The sequence below is a fragment of the Schistocerca piceifrons genome, chromosome X, assembly GCF_021461385.2.
Source record: "Schistocerca piceifrons isolate TAMUIC-IGC-003096 chromosome X, iqSchPice1.1, whole genome shotgun sequence".
Classification (NCBI taxonomy): Eukaryota; Metazoa; Arthropoda; class Insecta; order Orthoptera; family Acrididae; genus Schistocerca; species Schistocerca piceifrons.
In genome coordinates this window covers 383,326,394-383,345,795 of record NC_060149.1, presented here as the reverse complement: position 1 = coordinate 383,345,795, position 19,402 = coordinate 383,326,394, and the positions used below count along the sequence as shown (strand labels likewise).

At 36.3% G+C, this 19,402-nt stretch overlaps 1 protein-coding gene across 3 annotated transcripts in view; it reads right to left on the bottom strand.

The window, feature by feature from the left end:
• Positions 1–4,291: 4,291 nt before the first annotated feature.
• LOC124723237 (polycomb protein Scm) overlaps positions 4,292–19,402 on the bottom strand; it is a 175,166-nt gene continuing 160,055 nt past the window's right edge. For all 3 annotated transcript variants that reach the window (XM_047248432.1, XM_047248433.1, XM_047248434.1), the window contains exons 14-15: positions 11,146–11,330; positions 4,292–5,876 (exon numbers count right to left, since the gene is read on the bottom strand). In XM_047248432.1, the coding sequence (XP_047104388.1) occupies positions 11,196–11,330 (135 nt within the window). In that variant the 3' untranslated portion in view covers positions 4,292–5,876; positions 11,146–11,195. The remainder of the gene's footprint in view (positions 5,877–11,145; positions 11,331–19,402) is intronic.

Here is a 19,402-nt window from a genome sequence, read left to right as displayed (position 1 = left end):
ACTTCTCTTTGACTGTGGATTCTCACTGCAGCTGATAAACACATCTACCATAACTAGATACTCGGATAGCAGTGCACATATTTTTAACTGAAAATGAGTATATACTGGCTACTGCTTTCTGAGCTTACTTCACTGATAACCTTGTCAGAATCTGGCCCATTACATTTGTAAGCATACCAGGAAAGAGTTATGGCCATTCTGAACATTTGATGTTAGTCCAATCAATTAAACATGCCACAATCTCAACTTTATATATGATATTTTTAGTGCAGATAGCTCGATTAATCTTTACAGTATCACAGTTCTGTGCATGTACCAATCTACAATTAATATTTAATATCATTAAGCAGATCCTGGACACACATTTATATGCTGAGAATAAATGTTTAAAAAATATGGATGAGGTGCTTGCATGGTCCTTTGTGAGAAGAAAATACCCTTACGTTTCTGCGAAACTATTAGACACTGAACACACTATCTAGGTTAACTCTTCAACCTTCTTTTCAATGAGTTATGTTCCACATGTTATTAGATAGTCTAGAGAATTAAGTGTTAGTTACACTTTTGTGAAGTGATTGTTTCGGTATCTGAAATCAACACCAACTGCAGAATATTGCCATGAGAATAGCTGGAATGATATGTGCAGTATGATATTAGGAGGGCATCCCACTGTAGCGAATGAGTGTATCACACCAATCAAGGTGATTGTTGTGCCAGTCATAATACAAATTAACAAATGAGATGTGACAATACCTATCAGCATAAGCATTTAAAGGACAAGGTATACCAAGGGCATTTTCTTCTTATAGAACTATCATTTTATATTTGAGATCTTTGTTATTTATGTTTTGGATTATTACATTATCAGAATTCAGGTACAGAGCAATGGAGCAGTAAATATGCACAGCTTAATTCCGTGAAACCTTTTTCACACTACATTCTCATTTTTATTGTTTTTATTCGTACTGGTTCATCAGGTACCACAAGTTCTACCATATGCTCAGTCTGTCATGTCAGATGTAGTGCATGGATTGTGCTGCTTGTCATTTGCATATGAAAGCTAAGTTTGCTGTTTTTCACAACTTCTATAACTCATAACTTTTGTTCTTTGGGGCCCGCAGTGCAAAATATGTCTTTTAATTCTATAACTCGTATCATGATCTGGTAAACACCATTATCTCTTACACACCTGGAGTTGAGTTGGGTTGATTTGGGGGAAGAGACCAAACTGCGAGGTCATCGTCCTCAGCGGATTAGGGAAGGATAGGGAAGGAAGTCAGCTGTGCCCTTTCAAAGGAACCATCCCAGCATTTGCCTGAAGCGATTTAGGGAAATCACGGAAAATCTAAATCAGGATGGCCAAATGCGGGATTGAACCGTCGTCCTCCCGAATGCGAGTCCAGTGTGCTAACCACTGCGCCACCTTGCTCGTTACACATCTGGAGTACTTTGCCAAGTACACAGGAACTCATTTCTTGACTATTAATTGCACAAGCTATGTACACCCTTGCTTTTATATTTTTGCAGTATGTTATCCAAAGTCAGTGTGTCATGTTGCAAATGCAGTGAGATAAATCAAAATTAGTAATTCTTCAGAAATACTAATTTTGTTTGACATTATTTATCAAAGTATAGCTGGACCTGTGTGCTGGACACAATGCTCACTAAATGAGCCAAACAATAAGATCGAAATAAGTAAATATATATTACTTTGATAAAATGAAAGCAATAGAGATGACAGTTTAACATCATACTTATGTCAGGATCACTGGAGATGCAGTGAAAGCTTAGCTGGGCAAGTATGGGTACAGAAATTGGCCATAACCTTGCTGAAACAACCATCTCAGCATTTGTCTAACGTAATTTATGACGCCCAGTAAACTCAATACATATTGCAGACATGCTGATTATTTTAGTAAGTCCTGCTATTCCATATAAAAAGTTTTCAAGAAACACTAAAATATATTATAATGAAATATTGTCATACACATGCAAAGTATTTAATTTTTTACAAGTCTCAAAGACATTTTCCATGTGTCTGCTCCGAAGTTGTACGGACAATATATTCCTAAAGTAATATGGTGGATTTGGAGGGTACCTATTGAATTCAAAGGCTTTGTGTATCTTCTCCATGGCACATACTGAACATCTGTAGCTACTTTAAGAGAAAACATTTTAAAGGTTTCCTGGTCTTATAAATCTATGTTTCAATATTCATAAGGATACAGTGTCTTCAAAACATCCTTAATTTATCTTTTGATTTCGTCTGTTTAAGTTGTATAAATGTAATTATACAACTGGGTCTTTACTGTTGTGAATTATATGGATGAATGAAAAACCAAAGATTACTTTGTACATTTCTGTCTGTAGTCCTTAATTCTGTAGTGCCAGCCAATTTACAAATGCCCTTTGTTGAGATATCTTCCCTTCAGAGCATAATGCAGTTTTCTTTTCCTTAGAATCTATATAATTTCCAGATTCTCTCCACTGTGCTGCATTATTTTTATGCACTTCAGCCAAATGGGTACTTTTTGTCATCTCCATTAATACAGTTATCATTTTTTTGCTGTTAGAAAAATTACTTTCATTGAAACATATCGCTCACCACATTTTGTTACTCTGATGTTGTCCAAGCATCTCAAGTTATAAGGAATGCAGTGCATTTTGCAGTGACCAACAGAGTGCTAATGCCATGTTTTAATGCTACTAATAGTACTTAATTAACTTTTTGCAGCAGTACTACTTTCTTTTTCTTATTACATTGTGTACCTTCTCTCTGCTTAAAAGTTTTTCATAATCCAACATTTTATCATCTTGTATGACTGAAGTCATAACTTGCCATTATCTATTCATCATTTCCTTTTCTTTTTCGTTTGTGTAACTAATGCTCTAAATAGATAATGAAATAACACCAATTCTGTTGACAAGAATAAAGCAACGCAACTTCATAGCTAACACCACTCCATAATTTTGAGATTCATTAGTTCCTTTTGCAGTTTTTGACACATTGGAGCATCCTCTCCATTTCTCTCTGGATTTCCGCCATCCCCCGAAGAACACTACAAAGACCTAGTTTACTGACTGATTTTACACACATTTAACTGGTGAAATAACATGAAGGAAGGAAGATTAGTGTTTAATGTCCTGTCAACATCAAGGTCATTACAGATGTAGCACAAGCTCAGAAGGTTCCAGGTTTGGGGGATACAGATTTTCTGTGTCCTTTCAAAGGAAACAACACGGCATTTGCCAGGAGCAATTTAGGGAAATTGTGGAAAACCTAAATATGGATGGCTAGACATGGATTTGAACCGTTGTTCTCCTGAGTGAGAGTCCAGTGTGCTATCCACCATGCCACCTTGCTCGGTGTGATGTAACACACACACACACACACACACACACACACACACACACACACACACACACACACACACAGACATCTACATCTGTCAAGTAAAGCTAACAAACCTATTTAGGTATTGTTCTTGGACTTCCTCAGCCACAAATATGACTTACTTGTGTCTGACGGAATAGAATACAGGTCTGCCATTGTCTTTCCTTTCCATTTCGAGCACAAAATAAAATTGTCAAAAAGATACACAGAAAACAGAACAGTAAGAACTGAGATATACACAGTGTTTACTGAAAGTCACACTGTTGTCCTTTTACAGGATTTTTGTTTTTGTTTACATGGTTACAAACTCTGTACTACGTTGTGTTTATACTGCAGCCTTTGCATGTAAATGCGGTGCACATGGCCACTCAAGGTTGATTTGTGGAACAATGGCCAGTTCAGAAAAGATGCACACCACATCCTGACAATAATAAAATAATAATAATAATAGTGATTATTACAGTAGTAGTAGTAGTAGTAGTAGTAGTACTAGTAGTTGTAGTTGTTAAGAGTTTCTTTGATGTATTTAACAAATCTATAATGCATTTTCAAGTTTACTTCCTAAAAAAATGAAATTTCTACCTCTCTCTTCAATTTAAAGATTTCCTGAAGATATAGTACACACACACACACACACACACACACACACACGAACTTGCACAAATATGCACTGCTCAATACATGTCGAGCAAATGATTAATCATTTGAATATTATTCCAGCTTGGTAAGCCCTACCACAAACCCAGAAAACTTGTTCCTGGCTAAACTGAATGCATTGCTATTATAACCTATTCTCCCCTCTTTGACTATGACATACAACATATAAAAAAACATAAAAAAGAAAGTGCTAGGACAAAAAAGGCAAAGACAGGCTGTGATATAACTAATAACAAAGGAAAGAAATCAACACAGTATTTTATTTGAAGTCTCACTTTTTTTACAGGAAGTTCCCCAATTAGAAGTAGGAAGAATGTAATGTGTGAAGGATATGTACCTTAACAGATCAGGTAACTTTTGATATCTGCAGATTGTTTAACTCAATGCAAAAGCTACTCATGTATGTAAGTCATCAGTTTCTGTGAAAAGAAATATCCACATTTTTTCATAGAGCTGTGTTTGCACCTTCATGTCCCTCTTATTCATAATTTTTGGCAGCCATCTCTCTCCTAAGATGAGCTTCCACCATACTGTAGGCTTACACATAAATGCGGTGCACATGTGACATAGGACACACAAGGCCAATGTGCAGCAGAAAGGCTTGCTTAAGAAACAGGACCATACAATGGCAACAATAAAAGAGCCAAATACATATAAATATTATCCCCCAAACTGCAAAAAAGAGAAAGGGAGGAGAGGAAATAGTAGACCCTTTTTTCAGTTCATCTAACATTTTTGTGATCCATCATCAACCTATTCAAATATTATTCCTACCTTGGACTTCCCATGACTCAAATGCAACTTGCTTCTGTCCATCTGAATAAAATGTGGTTCTACCACTGTCTGTCATTCTCATTGTGAGAAAGGAATAAAATACACAAAAATTAAAAACAACATATAAGTAAAAAAAAAAAAAAATGGGAGCACATAGAATCCTATTCAAGTTTACACAAATGTTCATATTTCTATACCCACAAATCAAGCTCAAAACATATAATGTACATGATCAACAAATTATAACAATGTAGACAATTTTTTTTAATTATCACAAACAATAATGTGAAAAATTCTGCGATTTGCTCATATTAACTGAGCTCTTCAAACCACGAGTTTCATACCCAAGTAAAATATATAATCTTTAAACTGTCCATTACTCAATCTACAGTGAGAAATGTTAAGACAAATATTTTCATTACAGTAAAAAATTAAAATATGAGTAACAGAAATGGGCACTCGGATATCTGGCATTCAGTGACGAGGCCAGCCTCTACACAGTTCTGCTTGCTGTATTAATAAAACTCCACATACCTACTCAGAATTTTGGTTCATCATAATTAGTATTCCTGTAATGCATTACTTGTGCTGTATTTCAAAATACATACACATTTCACCAATGATAATCACCTAAGGTGTCCTTGAAATTACTGTTTCGATTTATAACAGTAATCATCAATCAACATGTAAAATAAATTATCCATGGAGCTATTCTGAACAGTGCACCATTGGCTTCAATTATAATAAAATAATTATATGTATCTATAAAAATTAAAAAATCTGAAAACAGACAAAATGGCCAAATGGTTGCCATAGACATACATACAAAAATTTGTTAACACAAACTACTCCTCTCGTACTGAGATAGGCTTCAGTTCCTTATGGGCTATGGTGTACAAACATGCAGATTGATGACATATGTGCACAAAAACAAAATTTTCCTTATTTCTGTAGGTTCTCTTCTTCAGGCACATGAGCTGCCATCACACTACAACTAAGCTGCAATGATATACAAGTTTGCTTCAAGGCTTTCTTTACTGACCACAGTATCCTGGAAAGCAATGAGAAAGTCAAGTATTAATATATGTTCTGTGCAAAGATCAGATCACAATAGCATCTCTTAGTACATCATAAGTTGCTCAAATAACTGGAATTTCTCAAAAAAAAAACAACCAGAAGGTGGCAGAATGGAGGAATGTGGAGAGAAGGGGGAAAAAGAGGGGGGGAAGGGGGAGAGAGAGAGGGAGGGATAAACTAGAGCAGTTAAAAAATATATATATATTTCATTATTCTGTTTGATCTTACAAGGGGAGAGCACAACTTAGGAAATTCGGATTGGAATGAAGCTTGGTTGGCTAGTAATTTAGTTAAAGTGTGTTATTCTGTAGCAGTGGTAAAACACGCTGGCCAGTCAGTACTGAGAAAAGAAATGGTTTCAAAGTTTTACCCACACTTTGTATACCAGTTTAATGAATGCCTGAACTAGTATAAAAATAGCTCATTGGGAGCATGCTTGATTTTTAATCTGCTGATCCGGTTTCAATCTGTACTTCCATCAATTTATTTCTTAGATAATAATTAGAAGTATTTTCAAGTAAAATGAATAACCTAACTATTGTCAACAAAATCATTAATGATTTTATTTTATACATGATCCAACTGTTTGATAGATCTAATGACACAAATTAAAACTGATATTGTATTTTAAAATAGTTAAATAAAACTTTTATTGCAACTACAACAATTTGTCTGGTAGAATAACAATTTATCTGATAGAATAAAAGTAACTTCTTTACATTACAACTGTTTTATATTTTTTACATACACGAATTTGAATGATAATTATTATTATAACACTGAAAATAAAAACTATCTTGACACCTGCCACAATTTATAAAAAAGAATTTTTACATGAACAATATTTTTGTGGAAGGTCTGTGCAAAAACATACTCCACTGACATTCATAACAATTCCTCTTTCTTATAAAGTCTGAAAGCATACCAGGCATATGGGATCATTTCATTAAATATTGGTGATCACACTTGATGATGTACTGTTAATTCTTTTTTATACAGTCTTTGCAAGAATTTCTCTGTCATTTTCAGTGAGATATGTACATTTTTGTATACGCTTTACTGGATTTTTTAATTGATGATAGGAGTACAATTTGAGGGAATCACTTTAATTGTGCATGCTGGTGACTTTTCCTCATCTTGAAAGTGGTAATTATATAATTCGGGCTTTGGACACTCCAAGAGTCAATACTCAACAGGAGCTTTTCTTTCCCCATATAAAGCATTGGACAATTGTTAAGGAATTCGGTGAACATTCCTGTTGTTAGCTTTCTAGATTTTGATGGCATCATTACAACATTGAATATTTTTGAGAATATTTGTTTACTGTGTGCTGAATTCAAGGGCTAAATTTACCAGTTACTTCTTGCAAACAAACAAATACTTTGGTTAGCAATTTCCTAGACAAGAGTTAGAGAATATTGTGCGGTGTATGTATGTGTAACTTTATTCATGTCGTGCTTTTGTTTAAAGATTGTTTTTGCTCCTGTTTTCACAAAAGTGATCTGTGATAATTTACTTGTCTGGTCAGTGTTAATAATGAAATCTTTATTGGTAGTAGGTATTAATTTCAATGTCTGCATATGAAAAATCTCTACAGATGCCAAGGTTTTTTCTAAAGCTGTGGTTTCTTTTTCTGAAATAAATTTTCTCACTTTTCGTTGACAAATCCCATGCTTACATTTTAACTTCTTGACCCATCTCAGAGACTTTAAACTCAAAATCTGCAAACTGCTCTGCTGCTGCCAGGGTCCAGGGTTGCAAATCCCATGCATTCACTTGTTGATAACTTCCTCCAGATTCAAAAAACGATCATATGTCCAGTAATCGATAATTGCATACTTGTGAGACTGAATCCCACCTTTTTCAATGGCTGCATTTACTTTAAGAGGTACAGGAAAACTATGGAAAAGCTAAAGCTGGATGGCCACAAAGGAATATGTACCCTGCTCCTCCTGTAATAGGCGTTGTGACATAACCAATGTGCCAACTTGCCCATTAAGGATGAACATTGTGATTTCATATAAAACTGAAGAACAGAAAGGTGCATTAAGGTTTCAGTGCGATTTGTTTCTTATCACCACCACTTATGGAAAGTGTGCTCCTGTTTTCTTATGCAACTGGTATCATGTGAGGCTCTTTCATGGGCATTATACACACCTCCTGCACGGATTTTTGCTCATTTATTATTGCTCTTTTTTTAATCAGTTCATGAAATTCATCATGATTCAGATATGGCTATAGTGTTGTCATGGGCATAAAATCAAGAAACTGTGCTGACCCTTTTCACAAATTATGGCTTTTGGAGTAACCCAGATCAAATACACAGTAAGTGAACACTGAATGTCATTAACAGATTACAGTTTTGTTTCAGGAAGTGAGATTTGGTCAACAAATAGCCACTAACAGGACAAAAGTCCTAGGAAAATTACGTGAAAGAGTACAACCAAGCAAATACAGTGCATAAGCCCACACTTTGCATATGCTCTGACTGTTCACACCGAGTGAAAAAAGCTACATTCCCTATGGAGATGCAATGTTCACTTGTTCCCAGAAGAAGCACGATAATGAGGCCAGGCAGATGGCACACACCTGTCTTCAATGTGCATACATTCAATACCTTCTGTACTACAAGTATGGCACAGAGTGCATTATCTTTCACAGGCAGTCCATTGGTCACTAGGACACTCTCCATACAGTGACTAGTGATGACTAATGAATACTGCTGAGAGCAATCAAAAAAACTTGGCTGTCTTAAGTGACACCATACATTAAAACAGGCACTACTGAACAGGACACAGTGATGCCTCACATTTCCTTGTCATGGGTAAGTAAAGCAGAACATTCCAATAATTTCATGCTGTTAACAGACAGAATATCTGAAGTGATTATATCTCACTCATTTTTCTACCCAGCATAACTCATGTGCAGCTAAATAAATTAATTACCTTCATAAAGCCAAATATGGTTATACTGTATCATGAATATTTCAAATACTTCTTAATTTTCTATTAAGAGTATTTTTGTAATTTGTCACAAACTGTGTTGAGCGGACATACAATGGGGTGGCCAAAGTCATGGGATAGCAATATGCACATATACAGATGGCATTAGTATCAGATACACAAGGCATAAAAGGTTGGTGCACTGGTGGAGCTGTTATTTGTACTCAGGTGATTCATGTGAAAAGGTTTCCGATACGATTATAGCCACACGATGGGAATTAACAGACTCTGAACATGGAATGATAGCTGAAACTAGATGCATGGGACATTCCATTTTGGAAATTGTTGGGGAATTCAATATTCCAAGATCCGCAGTGTCAAGAGAGTGCCAAGAATACCACATTTTAGGCATTACCTCTCACCACACACAATCCAGTGACCGATGGCACTCTCTTAAAAAGTGAGAGCAGCATTGCTTGCATAGAACTGTCAGTTCTAATAGAGAAGCAACACTGCATGAAATAGCCACAGAAATAAATGTGGGACATGTGATGAACATATCCATTAGGACATTGTGGTGAAATTTGGCATTAACAGGCTATGGCACCAGATGAACAACGCGAGTGCCTTTGCTAACAGCATGTCATCATGTATGGTGCCTCTCCTGAGCTCACAACCGTATTGACTGGACCCTAGACAATTGGAAAACAGTGGTCTGGTCAGATGAATCCCAATTTCAGCTGGTAAGAGCTGATGGCAGGTTTCGAGTTGGCATGGATCCCGTGAAGCCAACAAGGAACTGTGCAAGCTGGTAGAGGCTCCATAATGGTATGGGCTGTGTTTACATGGAATAGACAGTGTCCTCCGGATATTCAGATACTTGGAAACCATCTGCAGCCACTGATGGATGTCAGTTCCCAAATAATGACGGAATTTTTATGGACGACAATGCTCCATGTCCCCAAAGCCACGACTGTTTGAGACTGATCTGAAGAACATTCTAGACCATTCAAGCGAATGATTTGGCCATCCAGATTGCCCAACATTAATCCCATCGAACATTTGTGGGACATAATCGAGAGGACAGTTTGTGCACAAAACCCTGCACTGGCAACACTTTCACAATTATGGACGGCTATAGAGGTAGCATGGCTCAATATTTCTGCACAGGAGTCCATACGACATGGGTTGCTGCAGTATGCCAGGTGAGAGGTAATCCGACACAATATTAGAGAGGTATCCCACGATTTTTGTCAGCTCAGTGAATGGCATAGTGACAACTGTATTAACTTATTTCACCCTTTTGTAAGTTAAGATGGATCCAATTAAGAAATAAAAATGGCAATAAAAATTTGCCACTTTGCTGTTATTCTCATGTTACGACCAAATTTTCCACTGGGGGGGGGGAAAGTAAAATGCAATATTTGCAATATGCTACTCCACTCACTGCTTTTTCTTCACATGATACATTTAATTGTATGTGTTCGCCACGTCCAGAACAAATTAAATGTATTCTACTTTTAAGTCTACTGTATCTCCTACATTCAGTTATGTATTCCAGAAACACAGAAATCACTCACACTGTAGGTGAAATTTTGTGTGTTAAATTTTGATCATTTAGGAAAGTAACAAATCTAATATAATTTTTCTCATTCAGCCATTCAATCTGTAAATAATAACAGAAAATTTGCAAAACTGGAAAATACTATTCAAATAATACATCTGACATAGACCAGCAGTCTTGTCCCCTCCTCCCACTTTTATTAAGGAAGAAAAAGTTCAGTATCTGGAGCGAGTTCCAAACTCAGTGTTTGTTGCAATAGCACCCTGCTAACTTCAAAACTGCAAGCTGTGGGTAAAGTAGCACGAAAACGAAGAATATTTAACAACAATAAGGAAAAAAGGCACATTAATGACCACATGTCTAAGTACTGAAATCTTATGTATAATTTTTTTGAAAGTTTCAGCATTTCCACAAGGATCAGTAGGAGCAATTCTTTATCTTCAGACATTTTCCATTTCTCTAGGATTCTAACTTTCTTTTCAACTTTCAATTGGTTTGTTGGCTAAGGTAATGAATATACAATCTAACTAACTGATTTGTGTCTAACTTCATGGTACAGTTGCAGAAAATCATGGAGCTATCTTTCTGTGGCTCATGAAACTTCAGTTTGTAATGTACATGTTTCAAACTAATGATGATGCGATTTTCGTGTATTCTAATATTAGCAGATGAGTATATCCTGCAGCAGTTTTCTTGTGCGATTAATTATTGGTTTTATATATTTCTAATACACTTACCATTTTCCAAAAGAAATTGAAACCTTCATAAGAGAAGGTTTCCATTATTGTCATAAAGGTAAGTGCCTTCTTCCTCTTATCCTGTTGACTAAGTTGCAAATTTTTAGAGCAGGCCCCAACTTCAAACCCATGTACTTCATCATCATATCTGAATTTAAGAGAAGCAGAGCTTTCCCATCTATTTCCTACAAGAAAAATAAGAGAAAGAGAATAAGAAAATGTATTCAAGAAACTCTATATGATGAAAACACACAGACTGTACAAAATTACTGCAGTTACTAAACTACAAAAAAATCTCAGAAATTAGGACTCTGGCAATGTAATCAACCAAGGAAACACAATACATGTACAACATTACAATATTACCTACCTGCTGAGATGTACAGGCATCAGTCTTCAGTAACATTAGCCCAAAATGGGAAGATAGGATTTAAAATTATATTATTACTTTCTCCAAAAGTATAACTGCCAAATTCGGGGACACAGAAATCGCAGTTAACATATTTTCATTCACTGCCACATGCATATTTTGCCAGTGCCTGTTTAAGCAACTGGAAATATTAAAAAAGCTGCCAACCTTGAGAACAGGCTGTCAGTAATGACATGACAAATATGGAGGGTGCTATGATCCCTTTCTCCCACACCAGAAAATTTTAAAAATTAGAGGCCTGATTTAGGCTTTCAAAACACTATATTTCAGATGTTTTCTAACCGTAAATACAAAAGATATATTTAATTGCTCCTACATTTATTTATATTTTGATATTAAAATTAATCCAGAATCTCACTTTAAACAAGGAAAACTACTTCGTGGAAACTGAACTTCAGAATAAAACTGTTAACAGCTCTTAACTGATGACTTCTTCACATGACTGGTTTTGCTGTGTTACAGTAGCATCGTCAGATATTAAGTAGCGTCACATGGATTAATGTTCCACCTGATGAAAGTACAACCATCAGTGCAACAGTGGGATCATTACTTGCTCTGAGAAGAGAACGAGTGGAAACTAGAACACACAAAATATTAGTTCACTTTATTACAAGAAAGATATGAAGTTTTAGTTAATTTTGTATAATCCGTTTCCACAAGAATGTTCTGAGTATTTACGACTGTGTCTGAACTTAAAGTATCACTGGATACAGATAATTAACAACTCTCTTCACTTAGAGTACATAGACAAAGTTCACAGTTAAAGTTCAGTATAAGACATGAAATACACTGGTGCCCTATTTAAAGTGATGTTATCACCTTAATTGTTGGTCACAAACTGGTTACAAGCATTGCTCTTCTTAGTCATATATTGGCATCTCAGTGTGGTGGCACTGTGAAGCTGAGAGTAAGGATGTAACCTTGCAAGCGCCTCCCATTCATCACTGTGGAATACAGCAAGACATTGTTAACTTCTATCGTATCGATGCGAGGCACTGACTTTGTTATGGCACTGTGAACTTTGGACGATACTACAATTAGCATACGAAGACACCCCCCCCTCCCTGCTGTCTCTGTATGCTAATCATATAACACTAGGTATCACCTGAAGATACTGCTTTAATACAGCAAAACTGGTTGTGTGAATAAATAATCAATCAACAGCTGTTTGTGGTTTTATTCAAGTTAAATTTACCATGAATTTCAACAGCTTTGTCTGTCCATGTTATAAAGTTATACACGAAGACTACTTCAGCATTAATGTCACTGACACTCCCAAAGAATATGATGGAGGAATCTGCAGTTGATGATCCCCCTGCCACACCCACATTTACTACTGACTGTGGCCTCCTACATAGTAGTTAATTCACTTCCGGCTCACAGAAAGCACCAAGTATCCCCCCCCCCAACACCACGATCATCACTTTTCATACGAGGCAGATGTCAGCTGTTGCTGCTGCTGAAGTATTGGAAAATGAGACACATTAATTTTTTTTTAAATCTACATTACAGCTGCTGGTGCGAACTAATGTAGCATTCTTTGTAGGTATTGAATGCTTCTGTTTAATATTTTTATAACTATGACTCTGAATATTCAAGAAGCACTCCTCTGCCTCACAGAATGTGGCAAATTTGTAAATTTTGCTTCTTTTCCACATAATTTCATAAAGGAACCACATAAAGACAACATGCAACATTACAGACAGAGCAAAAATCAATAGTAATGCTGCATAGCAGCATTTAGTGGTAGCAGTCCAGGAACAATATTCCTTGCAGAACAGGTTTCAAATTCAGTGTAAATGTGCCTTGACTAAGCTGTGGTGATGAAATCCTTCATAGACAGGTTTACTGTCTACTCAGCAAAAACATTTTAGTAGCCTATGACTAGCAAAATGTAACAGGACTTTTTTAGTTTTTTTTTAAAAAAATCACTTCTGTAATTTTTTAGTAATTTCCCGTACCTCTGTAATTAAGGTGATAAATCCATAACAATTACAGACAATTTGTAATAGTTGACTGCCATGTATTGGCTGTGAGCACTATGGGTCTTAACATCTGAGGTCATCAGTCACTGCCATGTATTAACCATATAAACAGATGTACTCTGTAATGATTTGTTCAATCGACATATTAATCGTTACAACATTCTTCAAACTAAATCAATGTTTTCGATTACAAAAAAACTCGGTATATCAACAGCACAGTTAGCATGTACGAAATAGTGACTCAGTTCTGGCAAAGAAAGCCAATTGACACCTTGCCACACCACCGTTTAGTGAAAAACATACATGCCTATTGAGTGTAGACCAGATTTGTGACTGCATTCAAGACTTCCTTGCAGAAAGAACTCAGCACATTGCTCTTAAAGGAACAAAATCAACTGATGTAAAGGTAATTTCCAGAGTATTCCAAGGAAGTGCGATAGGTCAGTCACTGTTTACAATGTATATAAATGAGCTAGCAGAAAGCATCATAAGCACTTTAAGACTGCTTACAGATAATGCAGTTATCTATAAGAAAGCAGCAACACCAGACAACAGTATAGATTTGCAAAATGAACTGCAGAGGATTGATGAATGTTGTTGGCTCTGGCAATTGACCCTAAATGTGAATAAATGTAACATACTGTGCACACATAGAAAAAGAAACCTGCTACTGTACAATTACACTACTTATGACACATTGCTAGAATCAATCTGTACCATAAAATATCTAGGGGTAAGCATCCACAGTGACCTTAAGTGGAATGATCACATAAAATAAACAGTAAGAAAAGCATATGCCAGACTGAGATTGACCGAGATTTATAGGAAGAACCTTATGGGAATGGTATCCATCCATTAAGTAACTGACTTATAATGCACTTGTTCAACAGATTCTTGAGTACTGTTCATCAATATGGGATTCTTATCATGTAGGACTGATGGGAGAGAGAGAGAGAGAGAGAGAGAGAGAGAGAGAGAGAGAGAGAGAGAGCAGATTCAATGCAGAATGCCACATTTTGTTAGAGGTTCGTTTAGTCTGCATATGAGCATTACAGAGATGCTCTATTAATTGCACTGGCATGTGTTAGAAGAGAAGCATCCTGCATCACAGAGAGGTTTCTCATTGAAATTTTGAGTGAGCACTTTCCAGTAAGAGTTGGACAACATATTACTTCCTCCCATATACAACTCACAAAATTACAATTATGAGAAAATTCAAGAGATTAGAGCTAATACAGTCACTCACTGACAATCATTCTTCACATGTGCCTTTGCAAGTGGAACAGGGAAGGAGGTGGGGGGCATCAGTTATTGGTACGATATGTACACTCCTCCACACACTGTTAGGTGGCTTGCAAAGTATGATATAGCTACAGAAATATTTTGGAGGAAACTGGCCAAGATCTTCTTTTAACTCCTATTTTTGTAAACTACTATTTTATCTATGCAAGATACTGACATGACTGAGTCTGAAATAAAATTGCTCAAAATAGGAGTGTAAAATTTACTAATATAAAAATCTCACCTGTAACACAGTATGTTTCCTTCTATTAATTTAAAAGTGTTTTATTTTAACTGAACTGCTCAGCTCTGATATGATCCTTTCTTCTGTTATAGGAAGCCCTCTATTAACTGAAAATTTAACCTTAGAAGCTGCATCAGAGTGCGCAAGGATCGAGAGACAAAGACAAATTAGGAATGACACCAAGATACACTTAGAAAAGAATACTGCTTTGCTACAAACATTTAGGACACATCTGGGTGGGATTGGAGTGGGAGTTGGGTTAATTAAGATCTTTTATAATAATAGTATGCACCTCATACTGTTAGAAGGTGTCAGCTACATGCCCCAGTACAAAAGGCTGAAATGTTCTCAAACAAAGAGCTTCTTTACAAGACTATAGATTTATGAGGCATCATTCAAGGAAATGAACAATTTCTATGAAGTTAAATATGATTTAACTACAGCCATCCTAGGATTTTTTAGGAAATGAAAAATTTCTGTGAAGTTAAATATGATAACAACTACAGCCATCTTGGATTTTCCACAGTGTACACAATTCATCATACAAAATCACTACACGCATTCGGACCAAGATGGTGCCATGTCACAGTTATGTTGCTCAAAGAAGAGATGTCGGAAAATTTGTTTGTGTACATCTTACACTAATATGATAATCCTTGTAAAATATATGTATATATTGTAAAAGTGAATTGTTGGTGCCTTTACTCACCTCCTCCTGGATGCTTAATTTTACTGTCCATCTGTGTACCTTTCTGAGAAACCACAAAATTTAGAAACACCATTCATGAGCATCCAGGAGTTATCATCCAATTCAAATAATATTTGATTCAGAGCTCTGCGTCCACATTTTTCTTAACTACAGCAACGGCCTACAGAGGCTTTAGGATCATTTTGCAAATACTTCTCTCAGGAAGACACTATTGTTATGGGTGGGCCGGGAAATAGATTTGTCACGGATCCTGGGTACAGTATAGAGTGTGACCTGGTAAACATGGCATCAGCATCACGACATTCCAATGTTGAGTTTGTATCTGTTTTGAGATGCCCTAATGATCTCATCTTAGCTCTTGTGTTATGAAAGTTAATTTCGAGTTCTCCAGTGGCTGCTTATGCCAAGTGCAGGATCACATATTGGCATGGTTCGTATTTATTTGTCAGTAGATATGAATGTACTAGGGACGGCCTTCACATCAACAAAAAAGGGAAGTGTACACTGGCTTGGCTAATAGCAGCACATTTTGGGGAGGGGGTCACTGTCATGAATGGTAAAATACCAGTGGTTACAGGTATCACAGCAGCACCCTTTTTAGGGCAGAGAGAACAGAAAAAAAGAAGTTTTAAGAGAGGTTCGAACTGAAAAAATCTCCAGTTTGAGAAAGAATCCAAACAAGGTAATTCTGACATACTGCATCTGCACAACAGCACCCAACTTTATCTCAGTCATTGTGAAATGCCAGCTATCTTTATTGGATCAAAATTTGGGAGGACTATGAAGTAAAATTAATGAAGTACCTATCTGCAGTGGTGAAAGTCATCAAACCCAGTTGAAATAATCTGCTTCCCTGAACTTTATGTGATCACTGGTATAGATGGGTTAAGGTTAAGTGTTGCAGAATTTGGGTTAGCATCTCACTTTTGTGGAGAAGAAATGATGGGAAGAGGAGTTGCCACATTCACTGGGACTTGTTTTAAATTTAAGAACACAGACTTCTGATTCATAAATTTTTCATACAGCAGCATATAGAAGTACATAATACATCCTTCATAATAGTAGGTGTATGCTGAGTACATGGAGGTAGCTTTAATCTGTTTACAAATCACCTTGAAGCTCTACTGGTCTATCTAACAGCAAAAATGAAGAAATAGCTTCTGCTGGTGATTTTAAGGTAGATTGTCTTAAAAACTCTTCCAGTGAGAATTTATTATAGTTAGTAACACTATCATTCAACTTAATTCCTACTGTAAACTTCTTAACTACAGTAGCTGCAGGGGTTGGACAAAAATATGAAAACATTGCAAGAAATGCATGCTTCAAAATAAATGCAGATGCTACCCAAGCCTCCAGGCTGTGCTGTTGTATTTGAACATGAACGGCACCTGTGCAATGTCCTCAATATGTTGCAAGTGTCAGTCGTCGTCAGAAAAGCGGTCTGTAGAGTTGGGAGTGCATATGTCAGAGCTAAGTGAATATTAAAAAGAGTAAATTGTTGATGCTTGTATGGTGGGTGCTTCCATAACAAAAGGGAGTCAAAATGTTTGGTGTTTCAAGAGGCATCATACCGAAGATTGATACTGCATACAGTGCAAGCGGTAGACCATCATCCACTAAGTCATAATGCAGATGAAAGTATGTGTTGAGTGATTGTGACAGTCGGTTAGTGAAGAAGATTGTGACAAAATGTAAGAGAACAACAGCTGTACAAGTTACTGCTGAGCTGAATGTCACACTCACGAACCCTGTTAGCACTAAAACAACAAAAAGAGAGCTCCATAAGAAGGGAATTGGAGGGAGGAGCTGGAATCCCAAAACCACGTATCAGTGACCCAACTGCTTGTAAGAGGAAAACATGGTGGCAAAGCCATAAATCTGGACTATAGAGCGATGGAAGAAAGTAATTTGGTTGGATAAGTCTTGTTTCACACAGTTTCCATCTTCTGCCAGAGTTAAATCCCAAAAGTGAAACATGGCGGGGGTTTGGTGATGATTTGCGCAGCAGTATCATGGTATTCTATGGACTACATTACTGCCAGGGTTTATGGGACCATTTTGGCTCATCAATCCAATCCATGGTACAATGTTTTGTTTGCCAATTGAGATGCTCTGTTCCAAGACAATGAGAACCCAATTCAAACACCTCGTATTGCCCATAGCTGGTTGTGTTATCATGAGAATGAATTGTTGCATCTCCCCTGGCCACCAGTCACCAGATCTGAATATTACCGAGTCTTTGTGGTCTACTTTCAAGAGAAGGGAGCATGATCACTGTCCACTTCCATCATTGTTCCTAAACTTGCCAGTATTTTACAGGAAGAGTGGTACAACATTCCCTTGAAAACCTCACAGGACCTCTATTTACACATTTTGAGATCAATGGAAGCTAATCTGAAAGCCAACAGGTTTCTTACACCATATAAGGCAAAGTAAAGTGTTGTGTTTTTGGTGTTACCATATTTTTGTCCAGCCCCATAATTGGTCACAAGCAGTGATTGGCAATATCGTTATAGAAGGGCTAATGAACAAGATTTTATTACAAAACCAATAGTCAATGGCATCTCAGACCATGAAACGCAATTCCTTTTTTGAAACCATTAATACTGAAGAGGATATAAACTCTACTAAATCTGAATTGAAGAGTGTAATCAGTAAGCTAGAAACCGATTATTTTAAGACAGTCCTCAAAGACATGAACTGGAGAGATGTATACAGTGCTCATGGCATGAATGAAAAATATAGCAATTTTAATAATAAAGTCCTTACATTTTTTGTATACGGTTTCACCCCCACCCCTAAAAAAAAAACCTAATCCCATATCAGGCCAAAGTATCAGAAAACCATGGATTATTCAAAGAATAAAGGTATCGCATAAAAGAAGGTAACTCTTATCTGTCAGTCAGAAACTCTGATGTTGACACTATAGCTCACAACACACTTTGCACAATATTAAAGACAGTCATATGGACATCAAAGAAAATGCACTGCAAGAAAAAGATAATCACATCAGATAACAAAATAAAGGCAGTATGGGATATAGTGAAGGGGGAGTCGGATGGAATCAAACATGAAGAGGAGCAGATAGTATTTTTTAAGAATAATTGATATATGGGTAATAGATGTGTGCAGTGTTGCAAAACTTTTAACTTTTCCTGAAAAGATGGTGTTATCAGGTTCAGCAGATGCTGCCACTGAAGATCTCAGACCTGTCATTACAAATAATTTCAGTAACATGAATATGACCCTCATTACACCAACAGAAGTAATGTCCTCCATAAAATCTATAAAATACAAATTTTCTAGTGATTATGATAAACTATCAACAAAGTTAACTCTTCTCAGTTTAGTAACATACTAAGTTATCTGTATAACCAGTAACTTATAACAAGAAAATTTTCTGAATAGCTGAAATATATTTAAGTTAAACCTTTTTTTACTAAAAGAGATTAAGTAATATCATCAAATTTCCATCCAATTTCACTTTTGCCAGCATTCACAAAAATTTTAGAAAAAATAATATAAAATTGACTTTTTAACCATCTGACAGCAAATACTATCTGTCAAAGCCACAGCTGGATTTCTCTAAAGGGTTCTAATATTGAGAA